The sequence below is a fragment of the Varanus komodoensis genome, unplaced genomic scaffold, assembly GCF_004798865.1.
Source record: "Varanus komodoensis strain SLA01 unplaced genomic scaffold, ASM479886v1 scaffold16, whole genome shotgun sequence".
In the NCBI taxonomy this organism is placed as follows: Eukaryota; Metazoa; Chordata; class Lepidosauria; order Squamata; family Varanidae; genus Varanus; species Varanus komodoensis.
In genome coordinates, this window is record NW_025335468.1 from 6888595 (window position 1) to 6907839 (window position 19245).

Below are 19245 nucleotides of genomic sequence, written 5' to 3' on the forward strand. Positions count from 1 at the left end.
GATTTTGGCCCCTCCCCTCCTTTGGGCTAACTAATTTTCTTTGTTACCTTTTAAATCTTTCTACTCCCTTGTTTCAAATCATCCTTTCACACCTATCAGTCCAACTGACATACAAATTCAACTTAAAGATGAATGTTTGCTTTTTCAGGAATGGCACATGTTCATAAGCTGGGGACAGCCTGTATACTACTTCCCCAAGATTACCTTGGTGTTACAAGAGGTACAAGGAAGGTACTTCTTCATTGCTATTGATATTTGCATCAGCCATAGAAACACTGGCCACTATTAGAGAAAATATTAATTATTAATATTGCTGGAATAAGAGTAAAGAATAAGCAGCAGAAATTTGTAATTTGTTTCTTAAAAATCCAATTAAAGTATGCAGCATTTAAAAAAATTTTTGTAAATATTTTATTGCTATATGGGAAATAAAATTATGAAGGATCTAAATTACTGTGTATAAATATCCCTATAGGAGAACAGAAATTAAAAGAACATTTCATTTAGATCTCTGTGATTCAAGTTTTAAATATTTAGGAATTTGGATAACAAAAATGCTGATAAATTACTTTACAGAAATTATAAGAATCGCATAAAAAAAGTTTGCAATAGTAAAAGCTTATATGCAACCAACATTTTTATTTCTGTTTCAAAATATCCCTTAGCATCCAGATGTTTTTAAAAAATTAAATGTTGACAAAAAGTTTATAGCTGGGAAAAAGCACTTATAGGCTTTAATTCAGGAAGAAGGTGCCAGTATCCTTGGCTAACAGTGAGAGATGAGAATGGATGCTTGTCCTTAAAGGAATTAGCCAAAACAGCCTTGCAAGGAAGATGACTCATTATTCTGGAAATTACTCCATCAACAGCAGGCAGCAATGGGTAATGTCATCAAGAGCAATCAAACACCAACCCAGCCACTAGCATAAGTCTACACAATGCATCATCTAATGAGTGTTAGTTGCTGCTCTTTTGCACTATAGCTAAAAATGCACACATGGCGACATTTTGGCAAATACACTGTCTGCTGGTGAATATTACCATTTATTATTGGTAATATTACCAATGGAGAATATTACCATTTTCAATTTGCTCAGTTTTCTTTTGCCATTGCAGATTTACACAATGCCATCCTAAAACTGCACGTCTAAATTTGGAATTATGCATATAGTTTCAAACCCAAAATTGATTTGTCTATATTCACACCCTCTCTACAGAGCAATATTCTACCAGGCTGTCAGATCACAAGCCTGTGTGGATGCTGGAAGATAAGAGGACAATGGAGTATTTTTATTGGGAGGAAAATGCCAGCCAGAGGATATATTCATCTTCAGAAGCTCTACTCTATGCAGTGGTGCACAATTACCTGCCTGATGCTCAGTACCTGCTGTCTCACTTTCCAGAGGAGTCCTGGGGGAACATTTCTGCTATTGCCTATCCTCTGCCCTTCACTTAGGTATGGCTGTAACCTTTGACAGGGGAGACATCTTGGTGCTGATCATCAGCTTTGCACACAAGCCACCCAGTCGGAACTCCTACATCAACAGGATTGACTGCTTTCACCTGGAAGATGGAAAGACCCCTCTGTGTCTCGCCTGCGAGCTCCTCAGGGCAGATAATGTCCTCATCCTCCTTGGTGATGGAGCCTCTCCCCATACAGATATAGGATGGCAAAGGGCTCACCCTACTGGATGTCATCCTAGAACCGATGTGGAACTCCAAAGTCAATGTAGAATCTAGAAAGCTCTGCCTTGGTTACCTCTTGCTGTTTATGCCTAACTCCCAGTTCAAGATGCAGAAGGTCCTGCAGGAGCATCCCAGAGCACTGGACAGTCCTGCTAGAGGAAGACAAGTTCAACACCCTGGTGGGGAAGATACCTGCATGTTTATAGCCCCAAGCTATGCAAATTATCTTCCAAATTCTTCCACCTTCTTATTTCCCTAAAAGCATCCAGCTGCTTTCTATACCTCAGGCACTTAAATCCCTTCCTTGCTCAGGTGAACAGCAGCTGACAAAAAAAGTAAATGTAAAAAAAGTAAATGAATGTTGAATTCAAATATAACCTGTTCAGGCAGGATGTTCAAAGGTGCTTCAGGCTGCAGACCAAACTCTAGTGTAATCTCACTTACGTTAAATAGGACTTACTCTTGTATATATAAGGTTCTGCCTTATGTAAATCTGCTACCTAGGGACCACTGAAAGCTGGACAGTTGTCTGTCTCTGGTGGCACTGAAAATCCTAACCTTACAATATTTTCTTAAATGCAATCACTCTATATTATTATTTGTAATCTTATTATCAATTACAAGCAGGGCACTTTCAAAAGATAAAACGACAACCACTTCCATTTTGTTTTGTGCTTGTGAAAGATGAAACTGAACCAAGCAGTTTCTAATGGACATTTTACCCATAGATATTAGTGCAGAAGTCTTCATACTACTTGTATTTTTATGTCAATGTTTTTAAAAGGATAATGTATCCAGGGGCATTATACAGACTTGGGTTCCAATTCGACACATCATTTGGCTGGTAAACTCCCACTAACATCAATGAGATTTAAACAGCCAGTTTGCAGGATTGCAACCTCCATATGCTACCGAATCACTGTGATGTTTCTGTGAGCATGGGGTGCGGTGAAACAGGGACTCAGCTGCTGCAGTTCCAATGAAAAAGGCCACAGCCCTCAGTATTAGCAGCACAGTGGTGAGGAGTCCCTCAGACTGCAAGGTTCTTTTGTGTTGTCAATACATGTTGGGCCTCCTAAGAAATAACTGACTAGTAGCACTCTTTTGGAAAGGCTGAAGGGTCTCTTGGATATCTACACAGCAAATCCTTTGGAAAGCTATGTACTGCCAAAAGAGCCCTTTCCTTTTACCCAGGAGGGAGAATTGTAAATAATTGTAAATAACAACCAAAAATGCTCCTCTTCCCACTTCCTCTCTGCTCAAGGTGCCCTTCTAATGAAAAGATGTTGCCTAACTTTCTGCTATCATTAAAAATCTATAACTGTTTTTATAGATTAGCTGCATTCTGTTTGGTTACTGCAAGAAGGAATACAATATTCCTAAGAGTGCAATTGCTGGTCCTCCATGAACGTGTGAGAGATGTGATGTCATCCTCATGGTTGCTGAGAACTGCCTTAAACTGTCAGTTGCGGTGAATTAGGGGAACAAGACTTTGGAGGATGAGGCCTTGTGAGTTAACATGTGAGTTTTCTTTCTAAAGTGTCTAGATAGGTACCATATTTTCTTAAAAACATGTTGCTGCCCGTTTATTCCCCAGCTGCTGATGTCATCTAGTGAAACAATGCCAAATCACCACCCACACTTCAGTAGCATCCTTAAGTGAATCTCTTGCAGCCATAAGTGCTGCCATTCCAGAATTCACCAGACTAGCTCAGCACACTCCTTCAATGTATCCTGTAAATGACCCTCTTGTCACAACAACACTCTTATGCAAATTAATATAAGGGATTTATTGACTCCTAAATTTCTATTTAAATGACAGTAGTTAAAATGTTCATGCATATTTGGCAGCAATTGTGCACTGGCAGACTCTAGGTTCTGCACTATGCACAAGAGAAGAAAATGAACTAAGCTTGTTTCTGTACGTTCAATGCACAAGTGCTTGTACAAAGGAAAGATTTAGTGTTTCTCCACCAGTGGTAGTTGAGTCTGTGGAAACTGTTTGGTACTGTCCAATTACTATCAAATCAAAATTTTATATAGATCTGTTCTCCTTATGGTGGTGTGTAATTGCCATCCAATCAGATATATATTTTCAATAAAAATACCATCATCATGCTATTGCATTCTAATTTGAGCCAAAGAAAACTGAGTAACAATCCTACAGTTTGCATCTTACAGTTTTCAGGTAGCATTGAGCTTTCTAACAATTTTTGAAAGGATGAGTTGAGTAAGAGCTTTGCTTAACAGGTCAAATGAAGGCCATTGCAGTACAGGGTCATAAGAATCAAGATCATCTGAAATTTTCCCTCGAAGTTCTTAAAAGTTCAGGAGTACATTTCTGATTTCAAAAAGAAAGACGAAAGGGAAAAGAGAAGAACAGAAAAGAGAGACATGTTCTCTAATCACACACACGCCCCTCATGCATACCCCACTGCAAAAGTTCATGAAGAAATAATGCTTGAAATGATAAGATGTTACACACACATGCACCTACATACTTGAATCAACCAATGCTAAAATTTTAGCAACATTACAAAGATGAACACTAGATAAATATCTGAGAGCCAGTGTGGTGTAGTGGTTAAGAGCATGGGACTGGGACTCAGGCAATCTGGGTTCTAGTCCCCGCTCAGCCATGGAGCCAACTGGGTGACTTTGGGCCAGTGACAGACTCTCAGCCCAACCTACCTCACAGGGTCGTTGTGGGGATAAGATGGAGGAGGAGAATGATGTAAGCTGCCTTGAGCCCTTTGTAGGAAAAAGGCAGGATATAAATTGAAAAATAAAAAAAAATACCAAAGGACATTTTAACACTTCATGTTGGCAATCCTTTTCTTTTATGATGTATTATGTCTCAGTAATGCATCCTACCCCAGCAAACATTATTAAAATCATGAGATTTTCCTTCATCTTTTCCATTGAATTATCTCCTGGCATGCAAGTTTTTCCTTTTTTTTTTTTTTTTTAACACTGTAATACCACGGCAGATAATACTTGTAAGGAATCTCCTAAACTACACAGGGTGTTATGTTAGCAGTCTATCACTGCTGAAAGGTGCTTTCCTTCCCTGCAGATTTAGAGCTGAGCTGAAGGGAGATTACCATAATAGCGACTTGTAGAAAGGTCTTGCAGAAAATCCTGTAGAGAATTCACCAGCAACTCCAGCCTTAGCTTGGTATCAATTTGTAAAGGCAAGAGAAAAAGATCTTTCCTATCTGTAGAGCAATAGGAAGGTTGCTGGGACTGGTTCCCTGCATGAACCAGTGAGTGACCAGCTGCTGACAGCTGTGGGAGATGGACTAGTCCTGGTATTCCTATTGTTCCTGTTAAAACTGCAGCTTCTAATTTGGATGGAATAAAAGATGGGACTAAGGGTAAACATCATGAGGGTACTGAGTCACAGTAACAGGCAGAATTAAGTACGTGCAACAGGGAATATTGTTTATTGATCATATTCAGGGCAAGCCCCATCATAAGGCAGTGTGATGTGGCTGCCTCAAACAGCGGACAGTGGGAGCAGAAGTTAAGAGTTATGACAAGGTGTTGGAGAGCATTGCTGAAAGGGTCATGCACCCTGATCTGCACCCTAATCTGTACCCTCTCCACCCCACCAGCTAGCTTGCTCCCTTCAGGGCCATTGCAGGATAATGTCCCATCACCAGTATTGGAGTTTGTTGTAACAGCAAGTCCTGTTGGCTTTTATACATGGGGGGGGGGGGGGGGGAGGATGCCATCTTGCTTTTCATCTTAGGCAGCAAAATGCCTTGGGTGAACCCTGGGCATTTATATACAGTTCCTGTTCCCCATCAGATGTCTAGGGGAACCAAAAGTACCATTGGGTTACCCACATGACTCCAAGTCAGCTCTCTGTCTGCTTTTTCCACCCAATTCAAACCGCAGTGGCTCATTTATTCTCCTGCATTCTTTGTTTTTCCCCTTATGCATACCTCTTTTGGGACTGAAGATGGCTTCCATTCACTAGAGTTGGCCAGACTAAACTGAACCATAAAGTTTTACTCATTCTGGATATCACTCTGCATAGCCACAATCTCACAGAGTTGAGGCAGGGGATCCTTATGGGATTACTCAGACTAACGCTGCTTCCCAAATCTCATGAAATAATTGTTTGTTAATGTCTATACCTCATGCTGCTATTAAGTCCATATTTACAGTGGTCACTAACATTTATATGTTAGAATGTGTGGTATTTTTTTGTCTCAAGCAATGTAACCGCAATTGCAAGTACTGTGTGTAATTTGGTTGTTTCAGTAGATCTATAAATTATAACAGGGCCAAATACTCCCTCTTGTATTTACACGTCTCTACTGCTTTGTAAAAGTACATTGCACTTCTGTATTTTTAGAGGCAGAATGTTCTTTGACTGTATTGAATGCAAGAACACTCATAGTAATGGGTTTTTCCAACGTTCTGGATATCTACATAATACACTACTTAAAATAAACAGAAGCTTTTCAGGCTGTGCTCTTTCCACTTTCTATCTGAAATGCAAAACAACAAGCACAAAGCAATGGGGATGGCATTTAGTGCAACAGTCTGGCAATGCATGCTGACAAAAGTGAAAAAGTAGACTTTACAGGTGTTTTCAGGTATGATATTCACTGCCCACTGCAGCTTGTCATGAGAACTCAGGCAGCAGGAGCTGAACAAGCCTTGCATAACACACAGCCTGGACATTTTTTATTGTGCCAGCTGAGTTAATGGTTCACCCTAGGGTAAACAAATGAAGAATGGAAGCATACATTCCCTCCCACACTCCCCTCATTATAAGATACAAACCCCCAAAGGATCAGGAAAATATCTTAATTCAAATAAATATAGGTTCTCAGTTTTTATTCAGTGTTAACATCATCACAAATTGTAAACAATGGATATATAGGGAAAAAATTGCTTGCAGCCTGGGTCACCTTTCCCAACCTGACACCATCCAGATATGCATACACATTATGCAACTGTTTGGAGATTATTCAAAAACACTATAATAAGATCACAAATAATCTGCATGCCACAAGTGAGGAAAGGTAGCACAATGTCCAGGAACTCATTACCATGGTTAACGTATAGCATCAAGGAAGCTATTAGGGAGAAGAAAGCTTCTTTCAAAAAAAAAAGGAGTCTAGCTCAAATGAAAAAAAGCAGAAGGGACCACAAGCTTGCCCAAAGGAGATGCAAGCAGAGAAGCAAGGAAAGCGTACGAGGAGCACATCACCAACAATATCAAGGCCAACAATAAAGAAATATTTAAATATAGCAGAAGAAGCAGCTAAATAAACAGTTGGACAATAATGGAACTATAGGAGGACTAAGTAGGAATGAGGAGATTGCAGAGAAGCTGAATGAAAATTTTCATCAGTTTTCACAGGAATGGATGCACAGCAGATACCTGTTCCTGAGCTCATGTATTCTGGAAGAAAGTCAGAAGAATTAAGGCAGACAGTAGTGACAAAAGATGAAATTCTCAACCTTACTGAAAGTCAGCAAATCATCCAGTCTGGACAGTATCCATCCTAGAATTCTCAACGAATTCAAACATGAAATTGCTAACCTTCTTACCAAAATATTTAATATGTCCCTAAAAACAGCCTTTGCACCAGAAAACTGGAGAATAGCCAATGGAACATCAACTTTTAAAAAGGAATCTAGGGGCATCTGGGAAATTAAAGGACAGTTAAACATCTGTTTTGTGTAAACTGCATGAAGGCATTTAATGAAAGATAGAATCAATAAATACAGGGTCAATCAAGCAGACATTGTTTCCTTGAACTTCCAAAGGCCTTTTGATGGAGCCCCTGACATCAAAGGCTCTTGAGCAAATTAAGCAGTCATGGAATAATGGCATCACTAACTGGTTAAAGAACAAAAGACACAGAGTGGGAATAAATGGCTATTTCTCCTAATGGAATCAAGTCACCAGTGGAGTTCCACAGGTTTCTCTATTAAGACCAATGCTTTTTAACCTATTCATAAAAGACCTGAAATTAGGAGTAAGTAGTTAAAGTGGCCAAGTTTGCTGATGACACCGAACAATTTAGGATTATGAGGATACCCAAAGGGATCACTCCACACTAGGGGAATAGGCATCAAAATAGCAAAGTTCAATGTAAGCAAGTGTAAAGCAATGTATATTGGGTAAAACATCCCAACTTCAGGTAAGGGCTGATGGCATCTGAGCTGGCAGTGACAGAGCAAGAAAGGGATCTTGGGGTGGCAGCAGAACTTGATGAAAATGTCAGTCCAGTGTACAGCTGATGTGAAAAACATAAACTCCATCCTAGGCATAAATATGAACAGAATAGAAAATAGAACTACCAAAATCTTACTCCCCTTATACTACTCTTTGGTATGACCAGTCTTAGAATATTGTGTTAAGTTTTGGTCACCTTATCAAAAGAAGAAGAAGAAGAAGAAGAAGAAGAAGAAGAAGAAGAAGAAGAAGAAGATTACTGAATTGGAGAAAGTATAGAGAAGGCTAACACATATGATCAAGAGGTTGGCGCAGCTCCCCTATAAGGAGCAGCTACAACTGGGTCTATTTATATTAGAACAGCCTTCCCCAACCTTGTGCTTTCCAGACATGTTTAGACTGCAACACGCAGAATTCCCTGTTAATGATCTTCCTGGGTGGGAATTCTAGGAGTTCCAGTCCAAATTACTTTGAAGGCCACCGGGTTGGGGAAAGCTGGCTTAGAAAAAAAGATGAGTAAGGGGAAACATATTAAAGATGTTTAAAATAATGGTGAGGAGAAAGTAGAGAGGGAGACATTTTTCTCCTCTCATAATACTTGAACCTGGGAACATCCTATGAAGGTGTTTGGTGGGAGATTTAGGACAGATAAAAGTACTTATTCACACAATGCATAATTAAATTATGGAATTTGCTGCCATGGGAAGTGGTGATGGCCACCAATTTGAAGGGCTTTAAAAGGGGACTGGAGACATTCATGGAAGTAAAGACTATCTGTGGCTACTAGCTTTGCTGACTGAATGCTAATTCCTTTGGCAGGCTGGCATGCCTCAGTTGCTGCGGAGCTTGAGCAGGTGGAGGTCTTGCAACCATCCTGCTTAGAAGCCAGCTGGTTTGCTACAGAGTGCTGGACTAGATGGACCTTGGGTCTGATCCAGCATAGCTTTTCTTGTGTTCTTATAACACAATGGGAGTTATAGTTCAGCACATCTTTAGGGTGTCAAAGGTTAGCTTATATAGTGCACCAACTCTTAATATTCTTGGATGAAGACTGACTGCAATAAGTACTGTTGAAAAGTGTATATTTGAGTAAATTAATCTGAGTATCACACTGTACCTGGCAATGAGCCAAGTTCAATTGCAGAAAAAAAAACTCCAACACCAGCAGCAGCTTTTATTTAAAGTGAGCATCTAGGGCTTTAAATCTATGTCTGATTTGAGTGTTTCATATCTGAGATCTTAAATGCACAGTAAGCTTTTTTTCAAGTACTGTGTTACTTTAGCTGTAAATTTGTAACAATAAGAAACGTTCATATTATTGAACGATTATGTTCAATTGCATTGGAAAATCTGTAACACATGCAGTGAACTTTGGCTACTGGGTGGTATAAAAATTAATATGCTACTTATATTGACACAGAGATCATCGAAACAGTAAAGAAATTCAACTTCCTGGGCTCTAGAACTGACCAATGTGGTGACTGTAGTCTTCAGATTAGAAGGAACATACCACTTGAAAGAACTGCAATGTCCTGCATGAATAACATCTGGAAGAGTAAAGATATCAGCCTCTCAACCAAATGCAGATTAACCAACACAATAATCTTTTCAATTGCTATATATGGCTGTGAACCCTGGACTCTGCAAAAGACAGATAAAAGAAGGGTTGAGGCTTTTGAACTGTGGTGCTGGGAATGACTATTGTGCATCTCATGGACTGCAAAAGTTACAAACAAAGAAGTCCTAGACCAAGCCTCACCAAAAATATCACTCAAAGCCAAACAAAGACTGTCATACTTTGGCCATGTCATGATAGCTAACTCACTCAAAAAGTTAATGATGCTGGGAGTCATCAGCAGAAAAAGAAGGGGCTGCCCCAACACCTGCTGGCTGGATACCATAAAGGAGGATACTGGGATGACCATGGCGGACTTGAAGGAGGCAGTATGATACAGAAAGTGATGATTCATAGAGTGGCTGAGGGTTGGACACAACTGAATGGCAGATGAAAACACTAATACAAACCTAAGTATTTAAGAACAGATTAAAAGGCCATTTCACATAATCTATGCACCTAAAGATCGGTTTGGTATGTTAAACCCATTTTATGAAACTGTAAAGCATGGGTCCTCAAACTATGGCCCACAGGCCGGATGCGGCCCGCCTTAGAGGGTTTGGACTCGCCGCGCCTGTGTGTGCCCGGTGGTGGCTTGTTCACGCAGAGATCATTTTGGACTCGCTCAGAGAAAACCATCTCCGCCCACGCGTGCCACTCCCTCGCCCCACGTGCCCACCCCACCTCACCACTTGCACACCCCCCGCCCCCCGCCAGCACTGCCTTGCCAACCCGCGCTCAACGCCGGCACCTTTCAACTGGCCCCATTGAAAAAGTTTGATGACCCCTGCTGTAAAGCTTCAATAGTTTTTCACTTTCATTTATAGAGGATGGCAAACATGCGAGATTTAGTTAAACACAGGAGGTAAAAGGCAAAACAAAAGTGGAAATATAATGACTGCCTTACCAGTGATAGATTTCATCAAGCAAGAACAAAGCAATGCTTCCCACTCTGCCCCACAGCCTGACAAATATGCTTGATAGATTTGGGAAATGTGTGAGGCCGATAAGGAAAGTACTATGTCCCAATTCGAGCCCATTCACATTCCACTGAATACTGGGTCACTTTACTTTCCCTCAAAATAAATTCCTCCTTTTACGTTGTTGTGTCACACATGCATCATGCAGTTTTTGCAGCTGAAGTGAAACCCAGATGCAAGAGGGAGTAGAAGAGTCCTTATAGGCAGCACCCTAAGGAAGACTACACCAAGCTTCAATCTTGCTGAATTTGCAAGCATTCTATAGCTCTGCACAATCAATTACCAAAGTAGATTATTCTTACAAAGTGACGGCTAAATGTATTGCGCAGGTGAAGAAAGAATGGCTGCAGAACACCATCACTGAAAGATATACTGCATCTTTATCCCACCATTTGAAAAACAGAAATAAGACTTTTATGCAGTACTATCATAAGATCCTTGGATTAGCATAGAGATGCCATTTCTGAGAACAAGTACTTCTAGGTCATCACTAAATGAAATTCCTGTAATGTGGCAGCTCCTAAAGTACTATCAGGATCACAGAAATTGTGATATATGTTCAGCTTATATGAGAATTCACCTGGCCATCCAGACAGAAGCAAGTACAGTGGTATCTTGGCATATGAACTTAATGCGTTCCAGGACTCTGGTTGTGAGCCAAATTGGTCCTGAGCCAAGTCAAATTTTCCCATAAGGTTCAATGTAAATAAGGTTAATCCGTTCTGTCACCTTTTTTTAAATCAGAAAAAATTGAAACAAAGTGACAACAACAAAGATCATGGCCATCTCCCTGCCCCCCCCAGCACGACCGAGATTGCGCCTGTCATCCCTGTAGCTGCCCGTCATCCCGGCGTGCTGGGGGGTGCGGGGGAGAGACGGTCGTGATCGTGGGCGCACTGGGGGAGGGAGATGGGCGCAAACGGTGCGCTGGGGGTGGGGAGATGGCCGCGATTGCAGTTTCATTCGTGCTGGGAAGGCATGCCTGATCGGAGGCGCACTCCTGCAGGAAAGACAGGCAGAATCTCAGCCATCTCCCCCGCAGCTCTGCTTTGCTGCTCCTGTCTTTCCTGCAGCCGCGTGCCTCTGATCACAGACGCCTTCCCTGCACGAACAGAACTGTGATCCGTGATCAGAGGAGCGCGGCTGCAGGAAAGACAGGAGCAGCAAAGCAGAGCCGCGAATCCGCTTATCTTTAGTGCAGCCACACGCCTCCCTGTCATGGACGCCTTCCCTGCATGAAAGCAACTGTGCAGCTGCATGAGGCGCGCAGCTGCATGAACGACAAACAGATTCAGGGCTCTGCTTTGCTGCACCCGCCTGTAGTGCAGCAGCATGCCTCTGATCACGGACGCCTTCCCTGCACGAATGGAACTGCGATCGTGGCCATCTCCCCCACCCGAGGGGTGGGGGAAGATGGCTGCGATCTTGGTCGCCACCCGAAGTGGTGTTCATGACCCAAGTAAAAATGTTTCAGTAATTTTTGTTCGTGACCCAAGGTGTTTGTGACCCAAGGCGTTTGTGAGCCGAGGTACCACTGTATAGCAGTCCCAGATACAAGAGATGCAATTGTGCTTGGGTCAGCATGACAGATGAACTCTTCATAAGATTCACATTTTATGTACCTTCAAATTACAGAAATAGTCTTTTTGAGTCTCATTAAACCCATAGTATTTCAAATGCATTTGTTACATGAAGAAAAAGCTCTCTCACAATATCTAGTACAATATTTTATGTTACCTTTTTGGCATGTTGTAAGGTTTGTGGATTAAAGCATCTTCCCTACTTGTTAACAGTGACAACATTGCTTTAACAGTGTAGTTAGCCCCTAGAAAATATAAATCATGCCTCCAAGAGAACCAGAGATTCTGATTTTTTAACTATTTGTGTTTTTTTAAATTATTTAATTCTTGGATTTGGGGGCAAGTTTCACTTTCAATGAACAATGATTACCATTAAATTCTTTCTAAAAACAGAAGCTGAAATTCTTTTTCCAGTGGCTGGTTAGAACGAACAGCATAATAATCTGATACAACAAATATTAAAACTATTCCCTTGTTCTCTGCTAGAAATTAAGCCACTGCAGAGCTGAGAGATAGCAATGATGCTTTACAAATCACAAGAATAAGAACAGGAAATTCAGGATTCATTCCCATTATCAAAACAGAAAACAGTTTCTATAGTGCTATATAACCTATGTAAGCACACTTCGTTTTAAATACCAGATATGGACAAACTGTAACATCCTGGGCACTGTATTTGTAGAGTTCGCTCATTCACAGTTCACACAACACAAGAACTCATACCCCAAAGTTAAATATTGGTTAAGTGTAGGTTGCTGCTGAACAACCTATGTCGTGGTGTTGTATTAACTTGGTCATGCTAACAAACTATGATTTGTTCACCATGAGCAACTCATGGAGAAAACCCATAGTTTGTTCTTAGGTTGTGAATTACAGGGTGTTAGTTATTAGCCATCATATGTTAGTGCAGCAGGTTCAGCTACAAAAACTGCCATTCAACAATCACCCTCAGTTCAATGAGAATCCATACTCAACCCTGAATTTGGGTTGTTGTAAAGCAAACTTAGCCAGTGACTACAAACTAAAATTGTTCAAAAATATAATCATTACTGCCCAGTTCTTGACACACCATTTGAATGATCACAGTTAACCATTTTGGCAAAAAGTATAATGGAGATGAGTCACTGCCATGCCTGACCCACTATGGCTGTTTGTACACACTGTTCCAATAAGATTTCAATTTCAAATGAAAAAAGCATGAAGCCAGAGTGTATGTTTTACAATAGATACAAATTTGAAAACATGTGACCAGAGTCACACTGACAAGATTTTGGAATGCCATATACATAAACTATTGGACATCCACATCAGGAAGCATGCTTTGAATAGGTTTTCCTAGGACAGGAAAAAACCCCAAGTCTGTAATGGGGGGGGGGGGGGCATTTAAGCATAGCTCTTTAGCATCCTTCAGTGGCCATTTGCTTACATTACAACTTTATAAACAACTTTCAAGATACAAAGGGAATTAGGAATTATTACTGTGTAAATGAAATAGGGTATCTGCCTGCCACTCAAGTGTAGATTTGTTTTTATGGGTGTGTATCAGAAGTTCTTAGAACAAGAAAGCTTTGTTATGCAAGGTGATTCTATGTATTGTTTTAAAGGTGAAAATATATGCTACTCTGTGTGTGTGTATGTGTATAAAAAGTCTAATCAACTTAACAGTAAATACACGTACAATGCAAAGATGCTTCTAAACTTCTAGCATACTAAACTTACACTACAGCTACGGCTTGGAGAATATGTGAAGCTTCCCTTTTAGATTGACTGCAGTTTAGCAGACCATATGGACTGAAATCTCTGGTTAATCTTAATTATGATTTGTTAAAACAAGCCAGAATCATAAATCATGGTCTGAAGTTGACTTTTCAACCATAGTTAACAAGAGTTTAACTGACTTCAGATGACAAGCTGTGGTAAAACTACAATTGAAGCAATAGCTTCTGAACTCTGCCTCATGAACATACCTGAGAAGTGGGGGAGCACATGCTTATTTACAAAGGTTTAGTTAATTCTGAATGAAACCTTTAAATCATAGGAATAAACAAAGATGCCTCACACTATCAGAAATTCCTTCCTGCTTAGCAACAAATTTTCAGGGTCCTAGTCAAAGTCTGTCTTTTCCACTGCTTGCTGCCCAATCCTTTTAAATGCAGGTGCTGGGGAATGAACCTAGAATGTTCTGCACACAAAGCAAATATTCTGCCTCGGAACTACAGTCCCTGCACAAAGTTTAAAGTATCTCTTTGCTAGTAGTAAAAGTCCACAAGAACCATCAAACAAAATAAATTCTTTCTAAATACCAATCATATTCAAGTTACACAATATATTATATACTCTTAGTTACAAAGCCAGGCAGCCATGAGTTAATTAGAATATCTTATATAAGGTCTTATACTTCAAAAGCCTTTTAGCAGCTGAAAATTAGTTGAACAACCAAGACAAATGAAGCTTTTAACTCAAATATTTATCTTAAAGGAGTACTTATTTTGGTATGATAACTGACAGAAGAGAATGTTTGAGTATCTATACAACTTCATTTGTTTGCTGAAACCCATAATAATTTTTAAGCCACTGTGACCTATAGTGAGTTCTGGTAGGCAGAAATGTCATCATCTGCTGCTCAGGTTCAGAAAATAAAATAAATGATGGCAACCCTCAATGGGGGGGGGGGGTGAATATTCAAAATGGCTACTAGCCACAATCTCCCATTTAAATAAGCCGTGGTGGACTATGGAGATCATGCAAACCCAATTATTATCTGTGCAAGAACCTGATTTTTTTTAAAAACTAATATAAGGGAACATGCAATTTAAGCAAAGTAAAAACTATGGCTTGGCAAACATACTCATACGTCACCTACCCAAAACCAAGACTTCAAGAAAAACTGAAATTCAAATATTATTTTGGCTCCAGGCATAGGCAGTAATGAAACCAATAGAAAAACAAAATAAAATCAAAGAATAACAATGTGAAAGCCAGTAGGGACATAATAGAGTGCTGGATTGGAGATCCAGAAGATCTGGGTTCAAGTCCTCCCCGGTCATGACGATCACTGGGTGACTAAGGGTTAGTTACTCACTCTCAGCCAGTCTACCTCACAAGGTGGTTGTTTGTAAAGATAAAATGGTGTGGTGGAGGACTATGTAAGTTGTTTTATGATTTTTGCAAGAAAAAGAAATAATAATAATGGTATATTTCAAGAAATACTATTTAAGATTTCTAGGAATTAAAGACAATTTAAGTGAAAATGCTGTCATTCAGTACAATCTTTATTTATGATACTGTAGCCACACTTCAGTAGTGCATGTCATAATTATCTGTATAATTATCATAATTAACTATTTCAAAAGAATCAAGTGTTCCAACATTAAAATGTGCTGTCCTTCCAAACGGGTTAGTGGTGACCATCAGATATACAGAATTAGGAATCTAATGAAGAGATGCATATTATTTCAGCAAAACAGAATATAGACCCCAGACTTTGCTATCAACTTAAACATTTTTCTAGCTACAATTTCCCAAATACTTATGGGACCTAAGGTAGCCTAAGTTCTTCAATGACTATTCAAGGACCAGATCTCACACTCCTTTATACATAGGTCCACAATGCTGAACAAAACAACAAAAAGATCGTAAGTCTTTCAATGCCAAGGACCAATACCAAATATCTAGTTACCAAGATGCAAAAGGTGCTGGACATTGTCCAACTGAGTATATTTATTTGGAGGATCTATTCTCAGATGAAAATGCCTATCAATTAAAGATCCTTCAAATAAATCCTCCCCTGGATACCCTAACAGATGTTACATGAGTGGCTACTACAGAAAGAGCCTTTTTGTGTTGGCACCCTCACTTTGGAATGGTCTTCCCATGACTGTTTGCCTGGTGTTTTGTTCTTTCAATGACCAGGCCTATGATGGTTATTTCTTATTTACTGCTGCTTCAAGTTTTTGTTTTTTAAATACTGAAGATTGTTTTATAGCTTCGTTTGAATTTTAAATAATTTTATAGTAGAGGACTATTATTTTAAAAGAAATATTCTGTGTGTGAGGGTGGCTATCATGTGAGCCAAGGAAAAAACGGTATCAATGTTAAACTTTACTGCACAAACTTCAGGAAACAGACTCATTTCTGACAGAAGTTTCTGAAAAAAGATAGTGCTTTCTATGCAACAAAATCCATATATTCGGCTACAGAAATGTAGCTCTTTATGCATAAGAATGTAACATAAGAATCCAGAGCTTTCCTTGAGGCCTTCCCCTTTGCTTAGACAGGCTACAGGAACTACTAGGATTTTATTATCTTTCATACAGAGTCAAAAACATGATTTCCAAATACCAGGTTAGAGCAACATTCCTTTTTACAGTTAACTATCTCACCCTCAGGAGATGTATTTATGACTTTTGTCTGTACAGCATAATACCCAGGTGCAGAAGTGCTGACATGAGAAGTGAGGGAAAGTTCTTTTCCACTTTCAAAGTGGGCTTTGGCATTATTATGGCCTGGTCTTTCCTCATGTTCTTCTCTCTCCCAGTGTACTTACTTGACATGCTTAACAATGAAACAGGGGAAAAGAATGAGCCATGATGATTCGAGGGATCTTTCCGGATGTATCACATGGAGTGACGAGAAGGAGGCAAACATACGACTCCTCTCCCGCTCCATCAATGACGGTCCCAAGCATGTCAGGGCAAAGACAGTCACCCTCAATCTATGCCTATTACCCCCATGCGAGGCCACTGGCCTAAAGTGGAGGGGAGCAGGGTTGAGGCACCACCCCAGCTCTTGTCAGAGAAGGTCCCGATGACCCGATCACCCCCGGCTCATTCCCAGGGCGGGGAGCAAGGAGGCGGGGGGCATTCACTGCCAGAACAGCCACCAGTACTCACCGGACCCCTCTGAGTGCTAACAGTGGTCGCCATGGCACCTCCCTCAGGCCCAGGAGACGGTCCTCCCTCCTTCCGCCGTTGACGGTTCCTCGATCTGACGCCGCGAAGTCAGCTGACTCCCCCCACCTCACTGTCTAGCCACGCCCCCAGGTCACCGCTATTCGGCGCAGCGCGTGCGCCGAAGAACCCGCCCCCCTCCCCTTAGGAGCGGCCGCCGTCTTGCGAACCGCTACGCGGCTGCGCGCGTGCGGCCGCCGCAGGAAATTCTGATTCCAAACCGCTGCTGTCCCAACCAACGCCTTTCCCCGTAGGCAGTGCGCTTCCCTGGGACAGCGGCGCGAGGGCGCGCCGAGGATTTCTTGGTCGCGTTACTACGAAGGTGCCAAAGGACAGTAAGCGACTGTGTGGCGGGGGCAGGCAGAAACTTTCAAATTGACGTCATTAGGCCAAGAAGCGGCACGGCCATTTCCTGACAGAGCAGTATCCCTGTGAGCCGAGCTGCGGGCCACCCGTCTCTGCTGAATCACTGACGAAGCCACGCCCCTCGCGCCTTCTGATTGGCTGGCAGCGGGGAGTAGGCGTGGCGGCGTCGGAAGGACCTTTTGAGGAGTGCGCGGCTTTTCTTGTGCTGCTGCTTTTGCTTGCTGTCCCTCTGAACCTCCTTCCTTTTCTCCAATAGTCTATTCAGGTGACGCGAGTCTTAGGGAAAGCGTTTGCCACAAGTTTCACGTGTGCTTGTCACATTCGAATGCACTGAAACGCGCGTGTCCTGGCCTGTTTTCCAGGATGCCCGCTGGCGCCTGCACAAAGTGAAAATGCCTCTCTGCAGGCCATGGCCGGAAGATGTGGGCGCACTTTTGGATGCTTTCCCATGTAAATAGCTCCTGAGTGGAACTCCAAGACGCAAAGAGAAGATGGAAGTGGCATATATTTCACTTTGACGTGCTAGCTGTTTTAGTTATGGAGAAGTTTTACTAATAAGAGGAAAGCTGTGAAAGTGGTATACTCCATCTGCACTCTAGTCAATATAGACGTCGGCAGAGGTTACTTGCTAGCTCATCTTTATTTGGACTTCGTAAAAGTCCGTGTCAGAGTCACTCACCAACGATTCCTGAGCACTTAGTCATGGGGAGGGGAGGGCCTGTTACGGAACACTAACTTGTTGAAGAATAGAAAGTAAAGAGTTGGGGATAAATGATTATTTCTTCCAATGGAGAAATTCATAATTAGGAAAATAATTGAAAATAAACCTGGCAATATCATATTAAAGGAAAAGGTTTCCCCTTGACGTTAAGTCCAGTCATGCCTGACTCTTGAGGGTGGTGCTCATCTCCATTTCCTAGCCGAGGGAGCCAGTGTTGTCCACAGACAATCTCCGTGGTCATGTGGCCGGCATGACTAAACACTGAAGTGCATGGAGCACTGTTACCTGCCCACCGAAGTGGTACCTTTTTATCTACTTGCATTTGCATGCTTTTGAACTGCAAGGTTGGCAGGAGCTGGGACAGAGCAATGGGAACTCACCCCGTTATGCAGATTCGAACCGGCGACCTTTTGATCAACCAGCCCAGCAGCACAGCAGTTTAAACCACTGCGCCACCTGCAGTCCCAATATCATATTACATGCATACAAATCTTTGGGGCACTTGTGCTTCGATATTATGTAGGGTTCTTGTTGCCATATCTAAAAGGATACTTTTAGAGTTGGGAAATGAGCAACTAAAATGTTAAACCCTTTAAGGAACTCTCCTGTGAGGAAAGGTAACAACAGCTGAGATTGTTAGATAAAAGGGGAGTAAGCAGAGACAGAGAGGTGTACAGAATTATTCATGGTGTGGAGAAAATGGTTAGGAAAACATTCTCCTACTACTACTGTAATATTCAAACGTGGTATCATACCAATAGGCTGATTAGTGGAAGATTCAGTCATAAAAGGAAGGACTGCTTCTCACAGAGTATAGTTAAATGACAGAGTTCACAGCCACAAGATATAATAATGGGTACCAGTTTGGATGGCTTTAAAGGAGATTAGACAGATTTCTGGAGGAGAATGCTCTTAACGGCCACAAGTCCTGAGATCTATGTTACCGCCAACATTACAGGTGGTAGACTATGTACACGAGTTGCAGGGGAACTTGGGCAGGAGGGTGCTCTGGGATTCTGTGGGCAGGTGGGCTACCACTCTTAACAGAATGCTGGACTAGAAGGACCATAAGGACATGGTTCTTACATGTGGTCCAGAATTCTGCCCCTGACTTTCCAAACCTGGGCATGATGTACTGTTGAT

General features: G+C 41.4%; 1 protein-coding gene across 2 annotated transcripts in view; it reads right to left on the reverse strand.

Moving 5' to 3' along the window:
* Positions 1 to 17081, reverse strand: part of LOC123021146 (toll interacting protein) — a 45793-nt gene extending 28712 nt beyond the window's left edge. For both annotated transcript variants that reach the window (XM_044425634.1, XM_044425633.1), the window contains exon 1: positions 16959 to 17081. In XM_044425634.1, the coding sequence (XP_044281569.1) occupies positions 16959 to 16991 (33 nt within the window). In that variant the 5' untranslated portion in view covers positions 16992 to 17081. The remainder of the gene's footprint in view (positions 1 to 16958) is intronic.
* Between the last annotated feature and the right edge of the window lie 2164 nt (positions 17082 to 19245).